This window comes from Coregonus lavaretus (genome assembly GCF_964263955.1).
Source record: "Coregonus lavaretus genome assembly, chromosome: 16".
In the NCBI taxonomy this organism is placed as follows: domain Eukaryota; kingdom Metazoa; phylum Chordata; class Actinopteri; order Salmoniformes; family Salmonidae; genus Coregonus; species Coregonus lavaretus.
In genome coordinates this window covers 12,728,422-12,750,154 of record NC_140003.1, presented here as the reverse complement: position 1 = coordinate 12,750,154, position 21,733 = coordinate 12,728,422, and the positions used below count along the sequence as shown (strand labels likewise).

General features: G+C 43.3%; 1 protein-coding gene and 1 pseudogene across 2 annotated transcripts in view; one reads left to right on the top strand and one right to left on the bottom strand.

Moving 5' to 3' along the window:
* The window catches only part of LOC311143397 (glycerol-3-phosphate dehydrogenase, mitochondrial-like), a 32,184-nt pseudogene extending 20,876 nt beyond the window's left edge, over positions 1 to 11,308 (bottom strand). Inside the window, exons 1-3 of the transcript in view lie at positions 11,294 to 11,308; positions 6,409 to 6,495; positions 3,809 to 3,979 (exon numbers count right to left, since the gene is read on the bottom strand). The product of the transcript in view is annotated as a glycerol-3-phosphate dehydrogenase, mitochondrial-like (transcript). The remainder of the gene's footprint in view (positions 1 to 3,808; positions 3,980 to 6,408; positions 6,496 to 11,293) is intronic.
* Positions 11,309 to 16,416: 5,108 nt separating this feature from the next.
* On the top strand, positions 16,417 to 20,561 carry LOC311143600 (nuclear receptor subfamily 4 group A member 2-like; the record flags this gene model as incomplete). The annotated part of the gene is made up of 7 exons (XM_084179453.1): positions 16,417 to 16,462; positions 17,342 to 18,213; positions 18,800 to 18,929; positions 19,095 to 19,258; positions 19,641 to 19,843; positions 20,011 to 20,189; positions 20,305 to 20,561. The coding sequence occupies 7 exons, from the start codon at positions 16,417 to 16,419 to the stop codon at positions 20,559 to 20,561; spliced, it is 1,851 nt and encodes a 616-aa protein (XP_084035579.1).
* Positions 20,562 to 21,733: the final 1,172 nt, after the last annotated feature.

Below are 21,733 nucleotides of genomic sequence, written 5' to 3'. Positions count from 1 at the left end.
GATAAAGGAGAAAAACAGCTTAAAGAAACCTCTAACCAGCAGCATAGATAATTGATTTAGGATGTAATGGTAACTGCAAGAGGAACCCTCATCAGGGGGAACAAAATAGACATCTTTACATTTTTGGTGATTGGACTTTGCCCCCTGGTCTTTTCCAGGGAAAAATCCTCCAAGTCCTACTAGCGATTCTGCAATTCCATCCTCCGGAGCTGGCCTCTGAAGGGCCTTACAGGCTGAGCCCCAGGGAGACGGCTTGGAGGCAGCTTCAGCACAATGACTAGGAGGTTATGCAACATCAGGATGGAGAATATCCCTCCACCCGATGCTGTGAGGGGGGACTGGAACAAAAGTGTGCCGCCACTCAAAATCCCTGCAAAATGCAGTTAAAAACTGCAGCTGCTGTGCTAGCTGAATAAATGGGATTAATCAGAATTTAGAGAGAGAAAATGTGAGACTAATCAAAATAGTTTTGCCTTAATAGTTTGTGTACTAGTAGAGTAATCAGACAATTTCACTATGTTTCTTAGAGGTTATCTTACAATGATCAGTCAAATCATGAGCCCAGAATATTGGCAATGTTGATGATACCCTAAAAGATTATGTATACAGTGCATTTGGAAAGTATTCAGACCCCTTGACGTTACAGCCTTATTCTAAAATGTATTAAATTGTTTTTTTCCCCTCATCAATCTATACACAATACCCCATAATGACAAAGCAAAAACAGTTTTTGCAAATGTATAAAAAAATAAAAAAGGAAATATCACATTTACATAAGTATTCAGACCCTTTACTCAGTACTTTGTTGAAGCACCTTTGGCAGCGATTACAGTCTCAGTCTTCTTGGGTATGACGCTTCAAGCTTGGTTTTCATCAACGATCTCTCTGTACTTTGCTCTGTTCATCTTTCCCTCGATCCTGACTAGTCTCCCAGTCCCTGCTGCTGAAAAACCTCCCCACAGCATGATGCTGCCACCACCATGCTTCAACGTGGGGATTGTGCCAGGTTTCCTCCAGATGTGACCCTTGGCATTCAGGCCAAAGAGTTCAATCTTTGTTTCATCAGACCAGAGAATCTTGTGGTCAGAGAGTCCTTTAGGTGCCTTTTGGCAAACTCCAAGCGGGCTGTCATGTGCCTTATTGAGGAGTGGTTTCCATCTGGCCACTCTACCATAACGGCCTGATTGGTGGAGTGCTGCAGAGATGGTTGTCCTTCTGGAAGGTTCTGCCATCTCCACAGAGGAACTCTGGAGCTTTATCAGAGTGACCATCGGGTTCTTGGTCACCTCCCTGACGAAGGCCCTTCTCCCCCGATTGCTCAGTTTGGCCGGGGGCCAGCTCTAGGAAGAGTCTTGGTGGTTCCAAACTTCTTCCATTTAAGAATGATGGAGGCCACTGTGTTCTTGGGGACCTTCAATGTAGCAGAATTGTTTTGGTTCTCTTCCCCAGATTTGTGCCTCAACACAATCCTGTCTCGGCGCTCTACGGACAATTCCTTTGACCTCATGGCTTGGTTTTTGCTCTGACATGCACTGTCAACTGTGGGACCTTATATAGACAGCTGTGTGCCTTTCCAAATCATGTCCAATCAATTGAATTTACCACAGGTGGACTCCAATCAAGTTGTAGAAACATCTCAAGGATGATCAATGGAAACAGGATGCACCTGAGCTCAATTTCGAGTCTCATAGCAAATGGTCTGAGTACTTATGTAAATAAGATATTTCTGTTTCTTATTTTTTATACATTTGCAAAAATGTCTAAAAACCTGTTTTCGCTTTGTCCGTGTGTGTAGATTGATGAGGGGAAACATTTATTTTATAAATTTTATAATAAGGCTGTAATGTAACAAAATGTGGAAAAAGTCCAGGGGTCTGAATACTTTCCGAATGCACTGTATACACTGAGTGTAAAAAACATTAGGAGCACCTTCCTAATATTGAGGTTGCACCACCCACTTTTGCCATCAGAACTGCCTCAATTCGTCGGGGCATGAACTCTACAAGGCGTTGAACGTGTTCCACAGTGATGCTGCCCCATGTTGACTCCAATGCTTCTCACAGTTGTGTAGAGTTGGCTGGTAGTGGGTCTCTACTCCAAATAGCTCGTTCCATCTCATCCCCACAGATGCTCAATTGGATTGAGATCTAGTGACTGGGCAGGCCACTGTAGTAAGCTGAATTCACTGTCATGTTCGTGGAACCATTCCTGGACAATCCTAGCCTTGTGGCATGGGGCATTATCCTGCTGAAAAAACTATTTGTAGATGGATACACTGCTGCGATGAAGGGATGCACCTGATTGTCAATGATCAGATATCCTGTGTCATTCAAATTTTGCTCCACTTTTAACAAGGGGCTTAATGTGTGCCATGAAAACACCCCCCACACCTTCACCACCACCGGCCTGCAATGTTGACACGGGGCATGATGGATGCATGTACTCATGTGGTTTTCTCCATACCCTAGTCCTCCCATCAGCGTAAAACAGCAGGAATCGGGATTCATCAGACCAGGCAATGTTTTTCCAATTCTCCACTGTCCAGTGTTTTCATTCCTTAGCCCACTGCAACCACAGTTTCTTGTTTTTTTGCTGAAAGAAGTGGAACTCTCTAAGGTCGTTGTCTGCCATATCCCGTTCGTGTTGAGGTACGATGAGTTGTGCATTCTTTTATGGGTCTTTGGGCACCAATGTTGTACTAGACTGTCAGTTGACTAACTGTAGCTCGTCTGTAGTTCTGCACAATTCGTGTCAGCCTCCTTTGTCCTCTTTCATCAATGACCCGTTTTCGACCACTGGCCTGCCGTTGGCTGAGCGTGAAAAATCCAGCAGCATTGCAGTTATTGACACACGCAAACTGGTGCGCCTGTCACCTACTTCCATACCCCATTCAAAGGCACTTAAATATCTTGTCTTGCCCATTCACACTCTGAATGGCACACATACACAATCCATGTCTCAATTGTCTCAAAGCTTAAAAATCCTCCCCTTCATCTTCACTGATTGAACAATATTTTACAGATTACATCAATAAGGGATCACAGCTTTCACCTGGATTCACCTGGTCAGTCTACACTATATATACAAAAGTATGTCGACACCCCTTGAAATGAGTGGATTCGGCTATTTCAGCCACACCCGTTGCTGACAGGTGTATAAAATCAAGCACACAGCCATAGAATCTCCATAGACAAAGATTGGCAGTAGAATGGCCTGACTGAAGAGCTCAGTGACTTTCAACGTGGCTCCGTCATAGGATGCCACCTTTCCAACAAGTCAGTTCGTCAAATTTCTGCCCTGCTAGAGCTGCCCCGGTCATATGAGGTACATACTGAAATGGTTTGTCGAGATCGGTGTGGGATGAATAGGACTCACCGACTGCGAGCCAGGCCTAATCGGCAAACTTCAGTGCTCGACCTCATTAATGCTCTTGCGGCTGAATGGAAGCAAGTCCCCGCAGCAATGTTCCAACATCTAGTGTAAAGCCTTCCCAGAAGAGTGCATGCTGTTATAGCAGCATAAGGGGGACCAACTTCATATTAATACCCATGATTTTGGAATGAGATGTTCGACGACTAAGTGTCCACATACTTTTGGTCATGTAGTGTATGTCATGGAAAGAGCAGATGTTCCTAATGTTCTGTACACTCAGTGTAAATTCTGGCCTTGCTTCAAGCCAGCAGTTGGCCTATCCTGTGTGTTGCAAATAAATGATCCACATGCAAAAGAAATGCAGGGGAATGGACAGTTAAAGCATTAGGAACAACTGGTAGACTGCAAGTGACAAAGACTGCAAAAGGCAGCTTACTCCGTGTCACGGCGTCTAAGGCACAATCTGAGCACGTGGCTCCTCCCCCTACAATGAGCACATCAAACTCCTGGGTGTTGTGTAAGGCCGTTAGCTGGGCTTGTCTGGACGGGAGCTCGTCTTGGAAGGCCATGTTCATCTGTTCAACCGCCTCCACGTGCGATATCGGGCCTAGACCATCCGCATAAACAAACCAGTCATCCATTTTATTGTCATATGACTCCAGGGGACAGTGCACATTAATACATGTGTTTCATTATTATGCATATGTCTTCACATTCTTTATGATTGATTTTGTAAAAAAGAAACCATGCATTATCTGTAGAAAAAAATGGCAGCCACCACTAAGTAATAAAAAATAATAAATCACATGCTAATTCATAATAAACCCTATACCCCACCTCATTTTCAAATATTGTCAATTTAGATTAATGACAAAATCTACATGCCACATGCATACAGTGCATTCGGAAGGTATTCAGACCCCTTGACTTTTCCCACATTTTGTTAAGTTACAGACTTATTCTAAAATGGATTAAATAAAAAAAATCCCTCATCAATCTACACAAAATACCCCATAATGACAAAGCGAAAACAGGTTGTTAGAAATGTTTGCTAACTTATGAAAAATAAAAAACCTTATTTACATAAGTATTCAGACCATTTGCTATGAGACTCGAAATTGAACTCAGATGCATCCTGTTTCCATTGATCATTCTTGAGATGTTTCTACAACTTGATTGGAGTCCACCTGTGGTAAATTCAATTGATTGGATAAGATTTAGAAAGGCACACACCTGTCTATATAAGGTCCCACAGTTGACAGTGTATGTCAAAGCAAAAACCAAGCCATGAGGTCAAAGGAATTGTGTGTAGAGCTCCGAGACAGGATTGTGTCGAGGCACAGATCTGGGGAAGGGTACCAAAAAATGTCTGAAGCATTGAAGGTCCCCAAGAACACAATGGCCTCCATCATTCTTAAATGGAAGAAGTTTGGAACCACCAAGACTCTTCCTAGAGCTGGCCGCCCGGCCAAACTGAGCAATCGGGGGAGAAGGGCTTTGGTCAGGGAGGTGGCCAAGAACCCGATGGTCACCCTGACAGAGCTCCAGAGTTCCTCTGTGGAGATGGGAGAACATTCCAGAAGGACAACCATCTCCGCAGCACTCCACCAATCAGGTTTTATGGTAGAGTGGCCAGACGGAAGCCAATCCTCAGTAAAAGGCACATGACAGCCCGCTTGGAGTTTGCCAAAAGGCACCTAAAGGACTCTCAGACCATGAGAAACAAGATTCTCTGGTCTGATGAAACCAAGATTGAACTCTTTGGCCTGAATGCCAAGTGTCTGGAGGAAACCTGGCACCATCCCTAATGTGAAGCATGGTGGTGGCAGCATCATGCTGTGGGGATGTTTTTCAGTGGCAGGGACTGGGAGACTAGTCAGGATCGAGGGAAAGATGAACGGAGCAAAGTACAGAGAGATCCTTGATGAAAACCTCCTCCAGAGCGCTCAGGACCTCAGAGTGGAGTGAAGGTTCACCTTCCAACAGGACAACGACCCTAAGCACACAGCCAAGACAACGCAGGAGTGGCTTCGGGACAAGTCTCTGAATGTCCTTGAGTGGTCCAGCCAGAGCCCGGACTTGAACCCGATCGAACATCTTTGGAGAGAACAGAAAATAGCTGTGCAGCGATGCGCCCCATCCATCCTGACAGAGCTTGAGAGGATCTGCAGAGAAGAATGGGAGAAACTCCCCAAATACAGGTGTGCCACGCTTGTAACGTCATACCCAAGAAGACTCGAGGCTGTAATTGCTGCCAAAGGTGCTTCCACAAAGTACTGAGTAAAGGGTCTGAATCCTTATGTAAATGTGATATTTCCGTTTTTTAAGAACCTGTTTTTGCTTTGTCATTATGGGTTATTGTGTGTAGATTGATGAGGGAAAAAAACAATTTAATCCATTTTAGAATAAGGCTGTAACGTAACAAAATGTGGAAAAAGTCAAGGGGTCTGAATACTTTCCGAATGCACTGTATGTGTTAAGATAACATTGCACAGTACAAAAAAATATATTGCAGAGAAACTAATAAAGAAAAGCTAATACAAAAGCCTAAATAAACCAAAAGTATTCATAGTATAGTACAGTAACAGTAACTATAGAGTATGACCAGATTATCTACAACAAAACAAACAGACAAAAAACTGCAGAAGAGTTCACTCAAAGGTCATCAGTAAGGAGATGTGAAGAACTAGCCTAATTTCTTAGCAGCATGCATAATGAGTGACATTGTATATCACTGCTTCGAAGTTGCTTACCCATTAATGCTTTGGGATGATGACAAGGAGCAAAATGGTATTATAACAAATAAAGAATAAGCAAACCATCTTCTGATATTTCATCATTTCTAAATATAAACGGTATAGGCCTAATACATCAAGACATTTAAATTGAGGTCTACAAGGCCAAATATTACCAAGGTCACCAAAAAGTAACCAAGGTCTCTAAGCCTAGTTGGTTTCTGCATATATTTGACTTGGCTGACATGCAGTTTTCAAGTTTCACTGTAGCATTTCAACAATGTGGACGCTAGAGGCTCACCTGTTTTTCTCTATTTCCGGTCTGCTGTGTAAGGCCATAAAAGGCTACCAAGCCTCAACTTGCTATGACAGCAGTTCCTTTGACTGCCTTTCAGAACGCCATGCTTCCTGCAAGACAAAATAGAACTTTCACTGAGAAGAAAAAAGACAAATACACATAATAATAGACCTAGCCTATCATCATAATAATCTGTCTTTGAAAGCAGTTACAATTAGCCTACCCCTTTTTCTTTGCTTGTTCAGTTTGCTGAATGTTTAGGAAGTTGCTCTCAAGGGCGCTAGTGTTGTGGTCGCTCTTCTACCCTGACCAACAGTGGTGGTTTGGTGTGCGACTTTTTCCTGCTTTCATCGATTTCAACCAGAGCCTGGCCTTTTCAACTGCTGCCAGGACAGCCTCCTCATCAGCACCACAAGTTGGAGTGTGCAGCAGGCACAAGGCGAGAAAATCCTGCCATCCAGCTGCTCAAGGAGAAAGCCATGCAGCTTATGCAAAGCTTGAGCCAATTCCCTCATCCATTCTAGGAGACTTTAGAAGGACCGAAATGGAAACACAGCAAATTATGAAGCAACAGTAAATAGTGGTAGTGGCTCAGAGTCAGACACAATGTTGCCTGATGATTTCATCTATTTCTGGTTCTAATATACAGTGGGGAAAATAACAAGTATTTAGTCAGCCACCAATTGTGCAAGTTCTCCCACTTAAAAAAATGAGAGAGGCCTGTAATTTTCATCATAGGTACACGTCAACTATGACAGACAAAATGAAAAAAATAATCCAGAAAATCACATTGTAGGATTTTTTATGAATTTATTAGCAAATTATGGTGGAAAATAAGTATTTGGTCAATAACTAAAGTTTCTCAATACTTTGTTATATACCCTTTGTTGACAATGACACAGGTCAAACGTTTTCTGTAAGTCTTCACAAGGTTTTCACACACTGTTGCTGGTATTTTGGCCCATTCCTCCATGCAGATCTCCTCTAGAGCAGTGATGTTTTGGGGCTGTCGCTGGGCAACACAGACTTTCAACTCCCTCCAAATATTTTCTATGGGGTTGAGATCTGGAGACTGGCTAGGCCACTCCAGGACCTTGAAATGCTTCTTACGAAGCCACTCCTTCATTGCCCGGGCGGTGTGTTTGGGATCATTGTCATGCTGAAAGACCCAGCCACGTTTCATCTTCAATGCCCTTGCTGATGGAAGGAGGTTTTCACTCAAAATCTCACGATACATGGCCCCATTCATTCTTTCCTTTACACGGATCAGTCGTCCTGGTCCCTTTGCAGAAAAACAGCCCCAAAGCATGATGTTTCCACCCCCATGCTTCACAGTAGGTATGGTGTTCTTTGGATGCAACTCAGCATTCTTTGTCCTCCAAACACGACGAGTTGAGTTTTTACCAAAAAGTTCTATTTTGGTTTCATCTGACCATATGACATTCTCCCAATCCTCTTCTGGATCATCCAAATGCACTCTAGCAAACTTCAGACGGGCCTGGACATGTACTGGCTTAAGCAGGGGGACACGTCTGGCACTGCAGGATTTGAGTCCCTGGCGGCGTAGTGTGTTACTGATGGTAGGCTTTGTTACTTTGGTCCCAGCTCTCTGCAGGTAATTCACTAGGTCCCCCCGTGTGGTTCTGGGATTTTTGCTCACCGTTCTTGTGATCATTTTGACCCCACGGGGTGAGATCTTGCGTGGAGCCCCAGATCGAGGGAGATTATCAGTGGTCTTGTATGTCTTCCATTTCCTAATAATTGTTCCCACAGTTGATTTCTTCAAACCAAGCTGCTTACCTATTGCAGATTCAGTCTTCCCAGCCTGGTGCAGGTCTACAATTTTGTTTCTGGTGTCCTTTGACAGCTCTTTGGTCTTGGCCATAGTGGAGTTTGGAGTGTGACTGTTTGAGGTTGTGGACAGGTGACTTTTATACTGATAACAAGTTCAAACAGGTGCCATTAATATAGGTAACGAGTGGAGGACAGAGGAGCCTCTTAAAGAAGAAGTTACAGGTCTGTGAGAGCCAGAAATCTTGCTTGTTTGTAGGTGACCAAATACTTATTTTCCACCATAATTTGCAAATAAATTCATTAAAAATCCTACAATGTGATTTTCAGGATTTTTTTTCTCAATTTGTCTGTCATAGTTGACGTGTACCTATGATTACAGGCCTCTCTCATCTTTTTAAGTGGGAGAACTTGCCCAATTGGTTGCTGACTAAATACTTTTTTTCCCCCACTGTAGATCAACTAGAATTAGCCTAGTTAATTGAATAACAGAGACATGATTTGTGAGTAAGACGTAATCGCATCTAATCAAAGCCTGTCAATTTGAAATAGGCCTACAAGTAAATAAACTGTCCTAAACAGGCTAGACCTAAATTCATACAAAGCCTTACAGTGAGAATGAGGCCTAAATGTGCCTGTTTAGATCCCCTTGTCTTCCACAATGATTAGCTAGCTAGATTATTCATCAACAAAAAGATTTACAAAGAAACTATTGGTTTCCCTGATTTTCAATCCAACAGGCAATTGATTGTGGCATCAAGGCCACCTGCAGCTTCAGAATACATTTGAGGGAAAAAACAGCCCAACTAGGAAATATTGCCCCACGACATGAATATGCAGGAACTCGATACCAGCAGTGTCATTACTAATGTTGCTGCCAATTACAGAGCGTGTCATGACACTGTGATTCATGAATATTCATCAGAGACTGATATAGAGGCAGTGCTATGCAAAGGCCTCTATCCCCATTTTACTGTCTCATTGTGAATGGTGAACAGGTACCTCCATCATACCATGGTGGTGCCTTCCAGCTGTACGACAAGCTGTTCCATAAGGCATTGCTAGTTAACAGTATGTTATTTAAAGGTGTATTAAAGTGATGAAGTGCTCCTTGGCTCTAAAGAGCAAGCATTAAAGCATATTAAGTAGACATTTAAGATTGTAACGTGGGAATGTAGAAATGGAAAGAAGACATAGGGCAATGGAATGCCTTTAGGGTGAGACTGCTCGGAAAGTTAAGATTCCATCCAGTCCGTGTCATACAGTTTGTCAGTTCTATCAACAAATATATCAAATAGGCTACTGTGGAAAATGTTTTACCCTGAGCTACTAAACTAGCCTACATTCATGTATCAGTATGCAACAAAATCCTTTATCTTATTTAAAACTGAGTGACCTGAAACATTGCATTGTAGTAACAATGGCAGATACTGGATAATACTGCCAGTGACGGTTATTACATCAATCGATTACCTGGGTCATTCCATGAAAAGAGTGCCTTTTGTGTCCCTTTGATATTTTAAGTATAAATTGTGCACCAATATTGCATTTTATAAATCCTGTTATATTAAATGAAGTGCCCTTTAATATAGACCACATGGAGAATTCAATCAATCTGATTTTCAATATGAATAAAAATTTGCTAAAGTGTAGAAATTCAGCATTTTGACATATCCCTCAGTGCACCCTCTGTGACTTCTAGAAAGATTTTAACCCACTAAATGCCAACATTTCTCCAAGTTTTGTTTACCATCATTATAAAGCCCTAGTTATTTTGTTGCTTTTACGAAGTCATTTTCGAAGATAATTATTTATTTAATGTGATTAGTTGATTAGTATATATTTTTTATTTAAAATAATATGTGCTCTTTATGACAGAATGTTAAAATTAGGTGAAATCAAAAGTTTTTTTGACCATTTCTCAAATGGCACCGAATTGGTGGAACGCACCTACTCATGAGTTGCATGAGCAAGTTACAACTTGTGTACCCTAAAGACGATTTCAATATAATTATGGCTAGCCTACATCTCCCCTCACCCTGACCTGTGTATAATTCTGGGTGGACACTGGGAAAGGCGGCTCCCGGCCTGTCGGCAGGGTGACCGTTCGGTGGTGGACTACTCCGTGGAGTTCCCGGATGCGGGCTCGAGAGGCAGGATGGGAGGAGGCCGCCCTGGTCGTCCTTTACGCGCAGGGGCTATCAGGGAGGGGATGGAGGACGAACTCTCCTTCAGGGAGCTGCCTGAGCGACTGGACGGCCTCGTCGACCTCTCGGTGTGGGTAGACAATCGGCGTCATGAGAGGGCACATGAGAGAGGGATGACGCAAGGTGCTCTTGTCCAGGATGGAGAAGCAGAGACGTCTGTGCCAGGGACGTTGCCTGTACTGCGGCCAGGCAGGTTACCACTGCGACTCATGCCCGGAGAACCCGGGAAACGGGAGGGCTCGCTAATATCGGGAGGGGTGCTAGCGAGCCGGAACCAAAACCCCAACCCCAGAGACTCCTGGACTTTACTCCCCGTCAGGGTTCAGTGGGCCCGTGCTGCGCGTTGGGATCATGCACTGGTGGATTCGGGGGCCGCGGGAAACCTGATGGAAGCGGGGCTGGCCCAAGGGTGGAGCGTTCTGTTACTCTCCCTCTCCGAGCCGGTTCTGGTCATGGGCCTGGACGGCCGGCCGGCCGGCCGTTGGGGTTGGGCTTCATCACCCGGCGCACTGTCCCCGTGCGTGTCCGGGTGGCAGGGGAGCTATGGGAGGATATCCAGTTTTTCATTGTGGACTCTCAGGAGTGTCCCCTCGTCCTCGGGCACCCCTGGCTGGTCACCCACAAACCCTGGATAGACTGGTCCACGGGGCGGTCCATCCTGTTCCGGTCTCCACCGACCACTCATCAGCCCAATCCACCGTCCCAGACCACCTACCTGTCCTCACCTCTTCCCCAGGTCCTGCACTCTGAACCGCCTACCGCCCTAGCGGCGGTTGCCACCGGGAGGACGGCGGGTACAGACTCTGTAACCGGCTCAGACCTGGCAGGCGTTTCCCGGGAGTATTGGGATCTGGGGGAGGTGTTTAGTAAGAGGCGTGCCAAGGGCCTACCTCCTCAAAGGCCATTCGACTGTGCTATCGATCTCCTGCCGGGCGCCATGCCCACACGAGGGCGATTGTTTTCCTTGTCCCGGCCGGAGACGCTGGCCATGAGGGAGTATATCGACGAGGCACCCGTCCCTCTACCTCTCCCGCGGGTGCAGGCTTCTTCTTCGTGGGGAAAAAGGACGGTGGGCAGCGGCCGTGCATTGATTACTGGCCGCTCAACGACCTCACGGTTAAGAACCGCTACCACTCCCCCTAATAGGCTTGGCCTATCCCCAAGCGCCCCTGGTCCCACATCTCGCTGGATTTCATTTCCGCCCTACCCTCCTCTGATGGATACACAGTCATCCTGGTCGTTTTGGACCGGTTTTCAAAGGCTGCCCACTTCATTCCCCTTCTCAAACTCCCATCGGCCCGGGAGACGGCTAAGTTGGTGGTGCAGCACGTTTTCCGGGTCCGCGGCCTTCCCCAAGACGTGGTGTCGGATCGGGGTCCTCAGTTCGCCTCCAGGTTCTGTCAGCTTGTCTTCCGGCTTCCATCCCCAGTCGAACGGGCAGATGGAGCACACAACACCCTTCTCTGCTCGTCCACCGGCCTGTCCCCCTTTCAGTGCCAATATGGGTACCAATCCACCCTATTCCCGAGCAAGAGGAGGAGGCGGCGGTCCCATCGGTCCAGGCCCACATCAGTCGCTGTCGCCGCACCTGGAGGCAGGTACGGGCGGCGCTTAAGCGGGCCTCGGTCAGGTCTCAACATCAGGCAAACCACAGGCGTCGCCCAGCCCCGTTTTTTTGCCCGGGACAGAGGGTGTGGTTCTCCATGCGGGATCTTCCCCTGTTGCAGGAGGGGGTCACAGTTCCGGAGCGAACCACTAGGTGTCATCCTCCGACAACCTTAGGCACCTCCTCACTCACAGTCTGGACTAATGATTATCTTATTGGTGTCACCTGTGTCTACCTGTTCACGTGTGTATTTATGCCCACACTTCCCTGTGTTCCCTTGCTCCGTTTTCTCTGCTAGTTCTCGATGCCAAACAGTACTAATCAGTGTCTGATCGCAAGACGTATGTACATGTACTTTAGAAGTGTTCTCCCTGTTTCATTGTTGTTTTCAGTCATAGTTAGTATTTCGTATGTTTCCTGTAAGGCTGTTTTTGGAGACCAATTTGCTCCTCCTTTATTTTTTTGTGACAAGTCCGTTATTTTGTATCCTGGTTTTGGGACCACCAGTAAAGATCAATGTTTCACCATCTCTGCCTACTACCTACTGTCTATCCTGCACCACACCTGGGTCACACCTCACACCAACCCTTACACATTTCCATACTAGCTAGGAAATGTACTATAGAAAAGCAATTATGTATCATCATTATCCATTTAGCTAGCTTTGGTCCATGGATAGTGGCTGGTTAGTTAGGCTACTAGCTAGCTAGCCATAATAAACAAATGGTTTATCTAGCTATTATTTACCACTGACACTGACATGGTTGTTATGACAGGGCAGGGCAGCTTCTGTAGCGCATAACTGTAAGTCGCTTTGGATAAAAGCGCCTGCTAAATGGCATATTATATTATATTATATATATTTATACTTTGCTAATAAATACTGTACAGTGTTGCTAGCTAACGTTAGCAGTAAGTGCAATGACATCTTGACCGACATAGTCAAAAGTTGTCACCTCGTAGCCTAATGTTAGTTAGCTGAGCTGGTTAGCTAGAGTTAGCGAGAGAAAACCACAGGTTCATAATGCATGCCAAAGAAGTTGGTTCAGAATCTCTGGGTGCATTAGTAAAGTATATGCCATGGGGGATCTTGTGCTAAGAATGAATGAACTTACAGTTCTTCCGATGTCTCTGGCAGCTATCAACCTGCACAGACCCCAGGATCAATGACTGCAAAGCGTGAAAACAGCAACTTGACAGTCTGTTAGGTGACCGGTTGCTAGCAACACCCTCTTGGCAGTCGAACCAGGAAGTAGATCAATTTGATGAGCATCCCAGTAAACCAATCAAAACAGAGATTAGAGAGGGTTGTCCAATCATGATCGATCCTATTTTATCTTCGAGCGTGACTGCGCACCGCTTACCTCAGACCGACCCTCTATGTGTGCAGGTAGACTACTGTGTAGTAAGACCATGTCCATGCGCGGTGGTCTATTTGTGTCAGAGGCCGGTTTAACAGATGCTGACCTTGTCAGGGCCAGTGTGCATATAAGCAGTGATGATGGTTCTTGGACAGCATTTGTTTCAGCACCATGGACAGATCACCTTTTTTTTTTACTGTGCATGACAACGCACACTGTTTTCAGCACCATGGACAGCAACTTTTTGTTTTTACAGTCTGTCTATGGACAGAACACACGCATGCGTGCACGCTCGCACACACACACACAGACACAAACACACACACACGGCACAATTGTCATCTAATGAGTGCTAATATACTCCTGGGTCAACAAAAGACACGGTGCAACACGCACGCACGCACGCACGCACACATTTGACCATGATTAGTAATGTCAGTCTAAATTCCATCCACCACAGATAAATAGCTATCATTTTTAGAAAATATATTTGCTCTGATTTGATTATATATGATTAGCTCCCCATGTCCAAATGATTGTCAATTAATTGTGCATATAAATGAGGTACTTAGTTATTCTACAGTAAAATGGGCAATTAAATTGCTAATTGTATTTTCATTTTAAACTTTAATTGGTAACCGGATAACAGTAGATTAAGGAATAGCAGTAGGCTAATAATGTACAGTAACAACTGAGACTTTCAGGATAAAGTTGTTTGACTTTACTGCTCATCCCTGTTAGAAAAATACAACATGCTTGTTGTTATAACATAATGGTGTAGACTAATAAACTACGTTGCATTGGGTAAAAGAGGAAATTTTTTCCTTGATTTAAAAAAATAACAATGCATAATAATATGGGAGTATCTGTAGGTATATGCAAAACCTGAAATGCTCCCATTTTGTATGGTCCCACTATCTATAGGATGCCAAGCCTATGATAATTTGAGAAACTTTGCAATTGACTCACCATACAAGAAAACCTTTAATTCACTGTAACTGATGCACTTTAGGCCTACAACAAAGATAGAAGGTGGCATTTTCTTATTCTGTTTTGAACACATATTATGGCTATCAACCTTTTTACAGGGTAGATTGAATAAGAGGTAGACACCATCTAGTTTTTTCAAGCACTTCCTGCAAATACAATACTGTTTAAAAACAATTTACTTGAGTAACCTAGTCTCATATAGGATCTAGACCTAGGCTAACAACTTCTGAAATTCCACTGAGCAGGAATACAGCAAAGTCTGCATTTACAAAACATTAGATTTTCCATGTCAGTATAGGTGATTTTATATGCTCCTAAAGTGTACTGTTGTAGCCTTAGTTCATTCAAGTCAGAGGTAAATAGGGATTGGATGATCTATGGGTGATGAACAATAGTGTCCTCTAGAGGTGAGTGCAACCATGAAGTGTTGTTAGGGTTCTCCCCCCACTGTCCATTAGTTATAACTATGTTATGACTATAACAGAGTTCACTGATCATGGACTATGTGTGTTCATAATTCCATGGAAATATGGACTTAGATTAGCAAATAGGTTATGTGTTAGTAAGTATAAGACAATTGAATTGTTGGCCTAGGCCTACTAATTTCCCTCCCAAAGCTGCATAAATGTGTCCCAGAATATCCACCCCCTATCATCATTAGCCTCTGTGGCTGATCCATGCTACTAAAATAAACAGCTGTGGAGTAGGCCTACACTCTTAGAAAAAGGGGTTCTATGCTTGCTTCATATATGGCACCCCTTAAGGTTCTTCTATAGAACCGAAATTGGTTCCATAAAGAAAGGGTTCTATATAGAAACTTTAGGGGGGCTATATATGAAGCAAGAAAAAGAACCCTTGGTTATATCCTGAACCTTTTTTGCTAAGAGTGTGTAGTGGATACACGTGCATGTAGGTGTAAACTAAAGACCAGCAATACTGTTACAGCACAAGAACAATAGGGACAGGACTATTTCTGGAGGTCTGTTGACTGCGTCAAAGCCTTCGTTTTCTGCATCACTCTCCATTCTGTGATCTCCCTATCGCGTTTCCCTTTCTCGATTAAATGGGCTCACCCATGACAACTGGCTCTGCACACTTAATAATGAGCCCTGCCCACCGTTCTATTGTCTGCTCATGAGCAGCAGAAAACATGACTGACGGCTTGTGAAAAAGGTAGGCCACACACCCACGCGATTATGGATTGGTTGGAGTCCAACTGAAATCTACTAGTTGAGTTTAAAGATAGCCAGGAATAGTATTGACCCACCGTCCATTAGCCTTTCTAACCAAACAAAGTGGTGAACCGCTCTGGAGACCACCACTAGGGTGATTATGACATGCATGGATAAACAAATCACGGCCACTAAAACATTATCGAATGTTGAGCAAATATTCCACTTGACAAAAAATAAGGCATACGCTATTCATGTTCAAAAACTGCTTATACACATACTGACACATTGCAACAGAGCTTTACCTGTACAATTCGTGTAAATCTATGTGACCTGCTGTGCTTCTTTCCTAGGCTATTTTGAATACCTGGCTGCTGCTACGAAATACCTAAGATGAGACACCTGGTTGGTTGAAGCTAATGATGAGAATGATGTGCAGCACAAACAGGTGATAAACTCTGTCTTAACAGAATGACACAGTAAAGCTTTACATGAATCTATATAGATATTCACATTTTTGTTCATTAACCCTGTTTCCATATGTCAATAATGTTTTCCTATACTTTTTATAGTATACAATCCCTAAGGAGAGCCGTCTCAGGTGCACATATACACAGGCAATGCAACGGACTCAGCGTCTTGACTGGACCATGTTCCAAAAGAGATTGGTGCAGGTCACTGGCGACGCAGATGACGTTGTGATGTGAAACACGTGGGCTGTGGTGCCCAGAGCTCACATAAACAAAGGCACATTGGCAGACAGGGTAGTCGATGGTTGTATCGCGCGCAGTGCTCTGAGGAAGTCGTATAGATTGCTTGGTATTGTAGGCTGTACTCTCCCTCACGCATTGGAGCTTTTTACAGAATTGAAGAAGACTATCTACATGCTTTATGCATGGATTGACAACCACGTTTCTGATGTGAAAGAAGGTAGGTTGGTTTATTTCAATAAGCGTTATGTTTACTTTAATAAGCGGTTTGTGTCTGAATTTTAGTTGTGAGATCTGGCTTCATAATATTGATTGGGAGGCATCGAAACAGTTTTTCTGTAACAGTTTATTTCTCACGTATTGTGTCATGTTGAGAATTGTTACATTTTACATTGACTGTTCAACGTTACTTTGGAAAGGAGAAGTTGCGAAAGTCATTGATGTCAATGCCGTGGAGGGTGGATGTTCAGCGACAACCTTCAAAATTCTTCATTCAAAATGTAATGCTTGTGCATATAACGGGAAACTGCGAAGCAGTGTGTGATTTCAAAGCTCATCTATGCAGTTTTATTATTTAACCTTTATCAATTAGGCTATAGCCTAGGCTATGAGGCTCGCATAAGTAAAATCATAGTGAAAATGTCGGGATATTGTGCTTAATTGCCTAACTTGTTTCTCATGGATTCTTGGAATATACATTGACTTCTCTGATGGCATTGCGTTTTCTAAATGAATATAAGTAAAAGTGATTATTTCTTTAGGGGAAGATTCCAGAAAAGAGACGCTTTCTTGAATCCTGACCCCATAGACCTCCACACAACATTATCCATTTCAAGTGTCACCGAAAAACAGTGCCAAGACGAAAGGTAGGAGAGCTTATTCTACAGTATATAATAAAGAATGATTATGAATAAATCCCATGTATTCCGAAATTGTCCCGTTTAAAACAATGCGATTGAAATAAGTTATCTGAACATAAGATCAGATCCGCATCAAAATTGTTTCTAATTATTGTTACTTTGTAGATGATATGGCATGTCTATAGTTTGTAGCTTGTAAATTGATTTTAACATCAACATTTTGTCACTTTCGTTTTCAGCCATGCCCTGCGTTCAGGCTCAGTATGGGTCATCACCGCAAGGAGCCAGCCCCGCTTCGCAGAGCTACAGCTACCACACCGCTGGAGAATACAACTGCGACTTCTTAACACCTGAGTTTGTTAAGTTTAGTATGGACCTGACCAACACTGAGATCACAGCTACTACTTCTCTCCCTAGTTTCAGCACATTCATTGACAACTATAGCACCAGCTACGACGTTAAACCGCCCTGTCTATATCAAATGCCCCATTCTGGAGAGCAGTCCTCCATCAAAGTCGAGGACATCCAGATGCACAACTATCATCAGCAGAGCCATTTGCCACCTCAGTCGGAAGAGATGATGGCCCACTCCGGCTCAATTTACTTCAAACCCTCCTCACCTCACGCCCCTACCACACCAAACTTCCAGGTTCAGCCAAATCACATGTGGGAGGACCCTGGGTCCCTCCACAGTTTCCACCAGAACTATGTGGCAGCGACCTCTCATATGATAGACCAGCGCAAAAACCCGGTGTCAAGGCTGTCACTATTTTCCTTCAAACAGTCCCCTCCTGGTACCCCTGTGTCGAGTTGCCAGATGCGATTCGATGGTTCACTGCACGTCTCCATGAACCACGACAACCCAGGGGCACACCGAGGCTTAGACAGCCAGAGCTTCGCGGTACCCAGTGCTCTAAGGAAACAGGCTGGCTTAGCCTTCCCTCACTCCCTTCAGCTCGGCCATGGACACCAGTTGATGGACAGCCAAGTTCATTCGCCCCCGTCCCGAGGATCACCGTCAAACGAGGGTCTGTGCGCAGTGTGTGGGGACAACGCTGCTTGCCAGCATTATGGAGTGAGAACCTGCGAGGGTTGCAAAGGATTTTTTAAGGTATGCTTTTGTTGATTGTGAATTATGCAATTCAATTATTACAAATATTAATTGTATTATTGTTAGGCCTGTTGTTTTTTGTCAGACAATTGTCATATTGTTATTTTAATATTCCCCTTATTATTGGTGGTGGGACTAGGCCTAGTAAACAATTATGCTTAGTAAACAATTATGACAATTGTTATAACATTTGGATATAATTTTCATAAAGTCATTAAAAACTCTCAGTGTTGTGAGCTCTTTTTGTGATATGACAGTCTTGTCTGGAGTAGGAAGTGTCACAATATTCCAGATGGTAAAATTGAATGGTCACTTTATTTCGAACCCCGGTTCAATAGCCTCATCTTACCTCTATAAATAGAGGTGGTCTCAGAGGGCCGTAAAAATATGAATGCCCACGGATTTGTATTTACTGAATGTCTACCTCTTCGGTTCCTCGCATATATAACAGCCCAAAACTGGAAGGATGAATGTGCTGTTACAATATCAATCATCCTATATAGCGCAGCTCAATGAGTGCCATCTTTGTATTCATTGTACAGGCGCTGATGTCCATGCTAAAAGCCTGTTGTCTTCACCTTTGCAGCGCACTGTTCAGAAAAATGCCAAATACGTGTGTTTAGCGAACAAAAACTGTCCGGTCGATAAACGCCGAAGAAACCGTTGCCAATACTGCCGTTTCCAGAAGTGCATGGTTGTCGGAATGGTGAAAGAGGGTAAGGACATATTGTGGTCACTTTGATTGTTCGTGTCCGTGCATGGCCATAAAACACCTGCGGTCCTGCGCATAAAGTTTGCGTGTAAAGCAAGTTGAACCTTTACGCACAACAATCAAAGTTAAATACAAGTCTATATTTTCTCTTGTCTTCCTTTCAACACAGTTGTCCGGACTGCTAATCTAAAGGGTCGAAGGGGCCGTCTTCCCTCCAAACCTAAAAGTCCCCAAGACCCCTCACCACCCTCGCCGCCTGTCAGTCTCATAAGTGCCCTTGTTCGGTCCCATGTCGATTCCAACCCGTCCATGTCTGGCTTGGACTATTCAAGGGTGAGTTTACCATTTAATTCCCTTTAAGAAATTGTGTATGAACATAAACACTGTGTTGCTGATTTATAGTGTAATTAGAGTGAAAATACAACGTTTGTACAAACCATGTCTGAATGTATTTGATCATGTTTGGATGTGCATTTGTCACACAATTTATGGACTTCAAAAGTTTTGTGCAAGACAGGTCTGGATTCTAAACTTTGTCAGTCTTTTAAGGTGGCATATTTTACCTAAGTAAATCGCTTTGAAACGGAGAACTCAATAAAAAGAAGACATTAATTTAATAGTAAGAAAGCACTCCCCTCCTAGAAATAGGCTTTGCAATTTCACGGGTTATATATTTTAAAGGACCTCATTAAGCCCTGTTGAAATTAAATTCCAGTTTCAGTCTAACCCTGACTACCAAATGACTGGAGACGACACCCAGCACATCCAGCAGTTCTATGATCTCCTGACGGGTTCCATGGAGATTATCCGAGGTTGGGCTGAGAAGATCCCTGGGTTTTCTGATCTTCTGAAGCAGGATCAAGATCTCCTCTTCGAATCAGCCTTCCTGGAACTTTTTGTTCTGCGGCTGGCATACAGGTAAGCCTCTTCCTCTTCGTAATTATGAAATAACCTCGACTATAATTAAGATCAGCCCCCTTCAAGCTCCGTTGCTTTGGCTTTTATTAGCTCCCCAATAATTAGGAGCCTCTTAAATCCCCATTTATTGCGCAAAGTAATTAATGACACTTTGTTATTAATTGCAGGTCCAACCCAGTGGAAGGCAAACTCATTTTTTGCAACGGGGTGGTCTTGCACAGGCTGCAGTGCGTCCGAGGATTTGGGGAATGGATAGACTCGATTGTGGAGTTCTCCTCCAACCTGCAAAGCATGAACATCGACATATCAGCATTCTCCTGCATCGCCGCTCTTGCCATGGTAACAGGTGCGCAGATATATGATATACTTCAATTTAATAATTCTCCCAAATGTTAGACTGTTTAAATGCATTTCTTATATTCACATTTAGGTAATTATGTTGTATTATTTTCATATTACAGAGAGGCATGGGCTTAAGGAACCCAAGAGGGTTGAAGAACTTCAAAACAAGATAGTGAACTGCCTCAAAGACCAAGTGACATTCAATGGCGGAGGCTTGAATCGTCCGAACTACTTGTCAAAACTTTTGGGAAAGCTCCCTGAACTTCGCACGCTATGTACACAAGGTCTGCAGCGTATCTTCTACTTAAAACTCGAAGACTTGGTTCCTCCGCCAGCAATAATTGACAAACTTTTCCTCGACACTCTACCTTTTTAAATGGACTTTAAAACGGACTTTTAATGAGACCTCAAAGAACTTCCACAGACTCTGTTTGAGTCAGCCTAACACATTTTTAAGATTTTATCTCTGAATATTTCCAAGCTCCCTAGTACAATCCCCTAAATTCTGATCAAGGATCCATGAAATGGATACAAAGAAGAGTGAGAAAATTGGTCTCAGAAAACCCGCTGGTTCGATTTTTTTTAATAGGTCTAATCCCCAGTATAGCCATTCGGGGAAAAGTCTCCAAGGCTTCACTTGACTTAATGTGGCCAATTCTCGACCAAGTTAAAAACTTTCTTGCAACTCTTAGCCTATTCCTTATTGTTGACCAAACATCTGCTCCATTGATAACGCATACTAATATGTAATATATTTCATTTATATATATGCACATATATGATAGATTATGTGATGCGTCCAATGCGTCTATTTATAACACGTGTAAAAAGTTCGTTAATGACACAATTTCATTTTTCTTTTATGACTTGTGCCTATATGTGTTTCTGTCAGGATCCCAGAGGTATGAAAGTATTTCGAAAAGACAACGCATGTTGTAGGTTTTATAGGCACTTGCTGTCGAGGAGATGTCTATATTATATACCGGACACTATGTAGTCTGCTAGATTTTATAAAGATTCGTAGTACTGGCACACCTTTTATGTATGACGCATATGTGAAAAAGTATCTCCATCTGTATAGATAAAGAGGGACCCATGGTGTTTGTAAAACTGTCAGACATTCCTTGTTTGTATGTGTTGTAAGTATTGTTGCTGTTGAATATAAACGTTTCTATATTTATTATTTGATTGCCAAAAGCTACATTAAGCATGGAGCAGTTTAAATGATTTCAAACCATCATAATTCATGCTGAGCACGTTGTCTATGTTTTATGTCTTATAGACGTCTAGATAGTTATAATTTCACACATTTGAAAATGAACAATTGGTCCTATATAAAATATAAATAAGTGTGCGGTACATCCTTTGCCTTCATGGTGTATTTGAGTAGGCTATTGCAATGCATTCGGTGCCGAATTCCAAACGTTTAGAGAGAAAGAGATATTTAATGTTTACAAATAAAACTTTTAAATCATTTTTCTTGCGAAACAGTTTCTCATAACTGATTTTTCTTGACAAATAGTCTATAGGTGCATCTAATGCAATGAT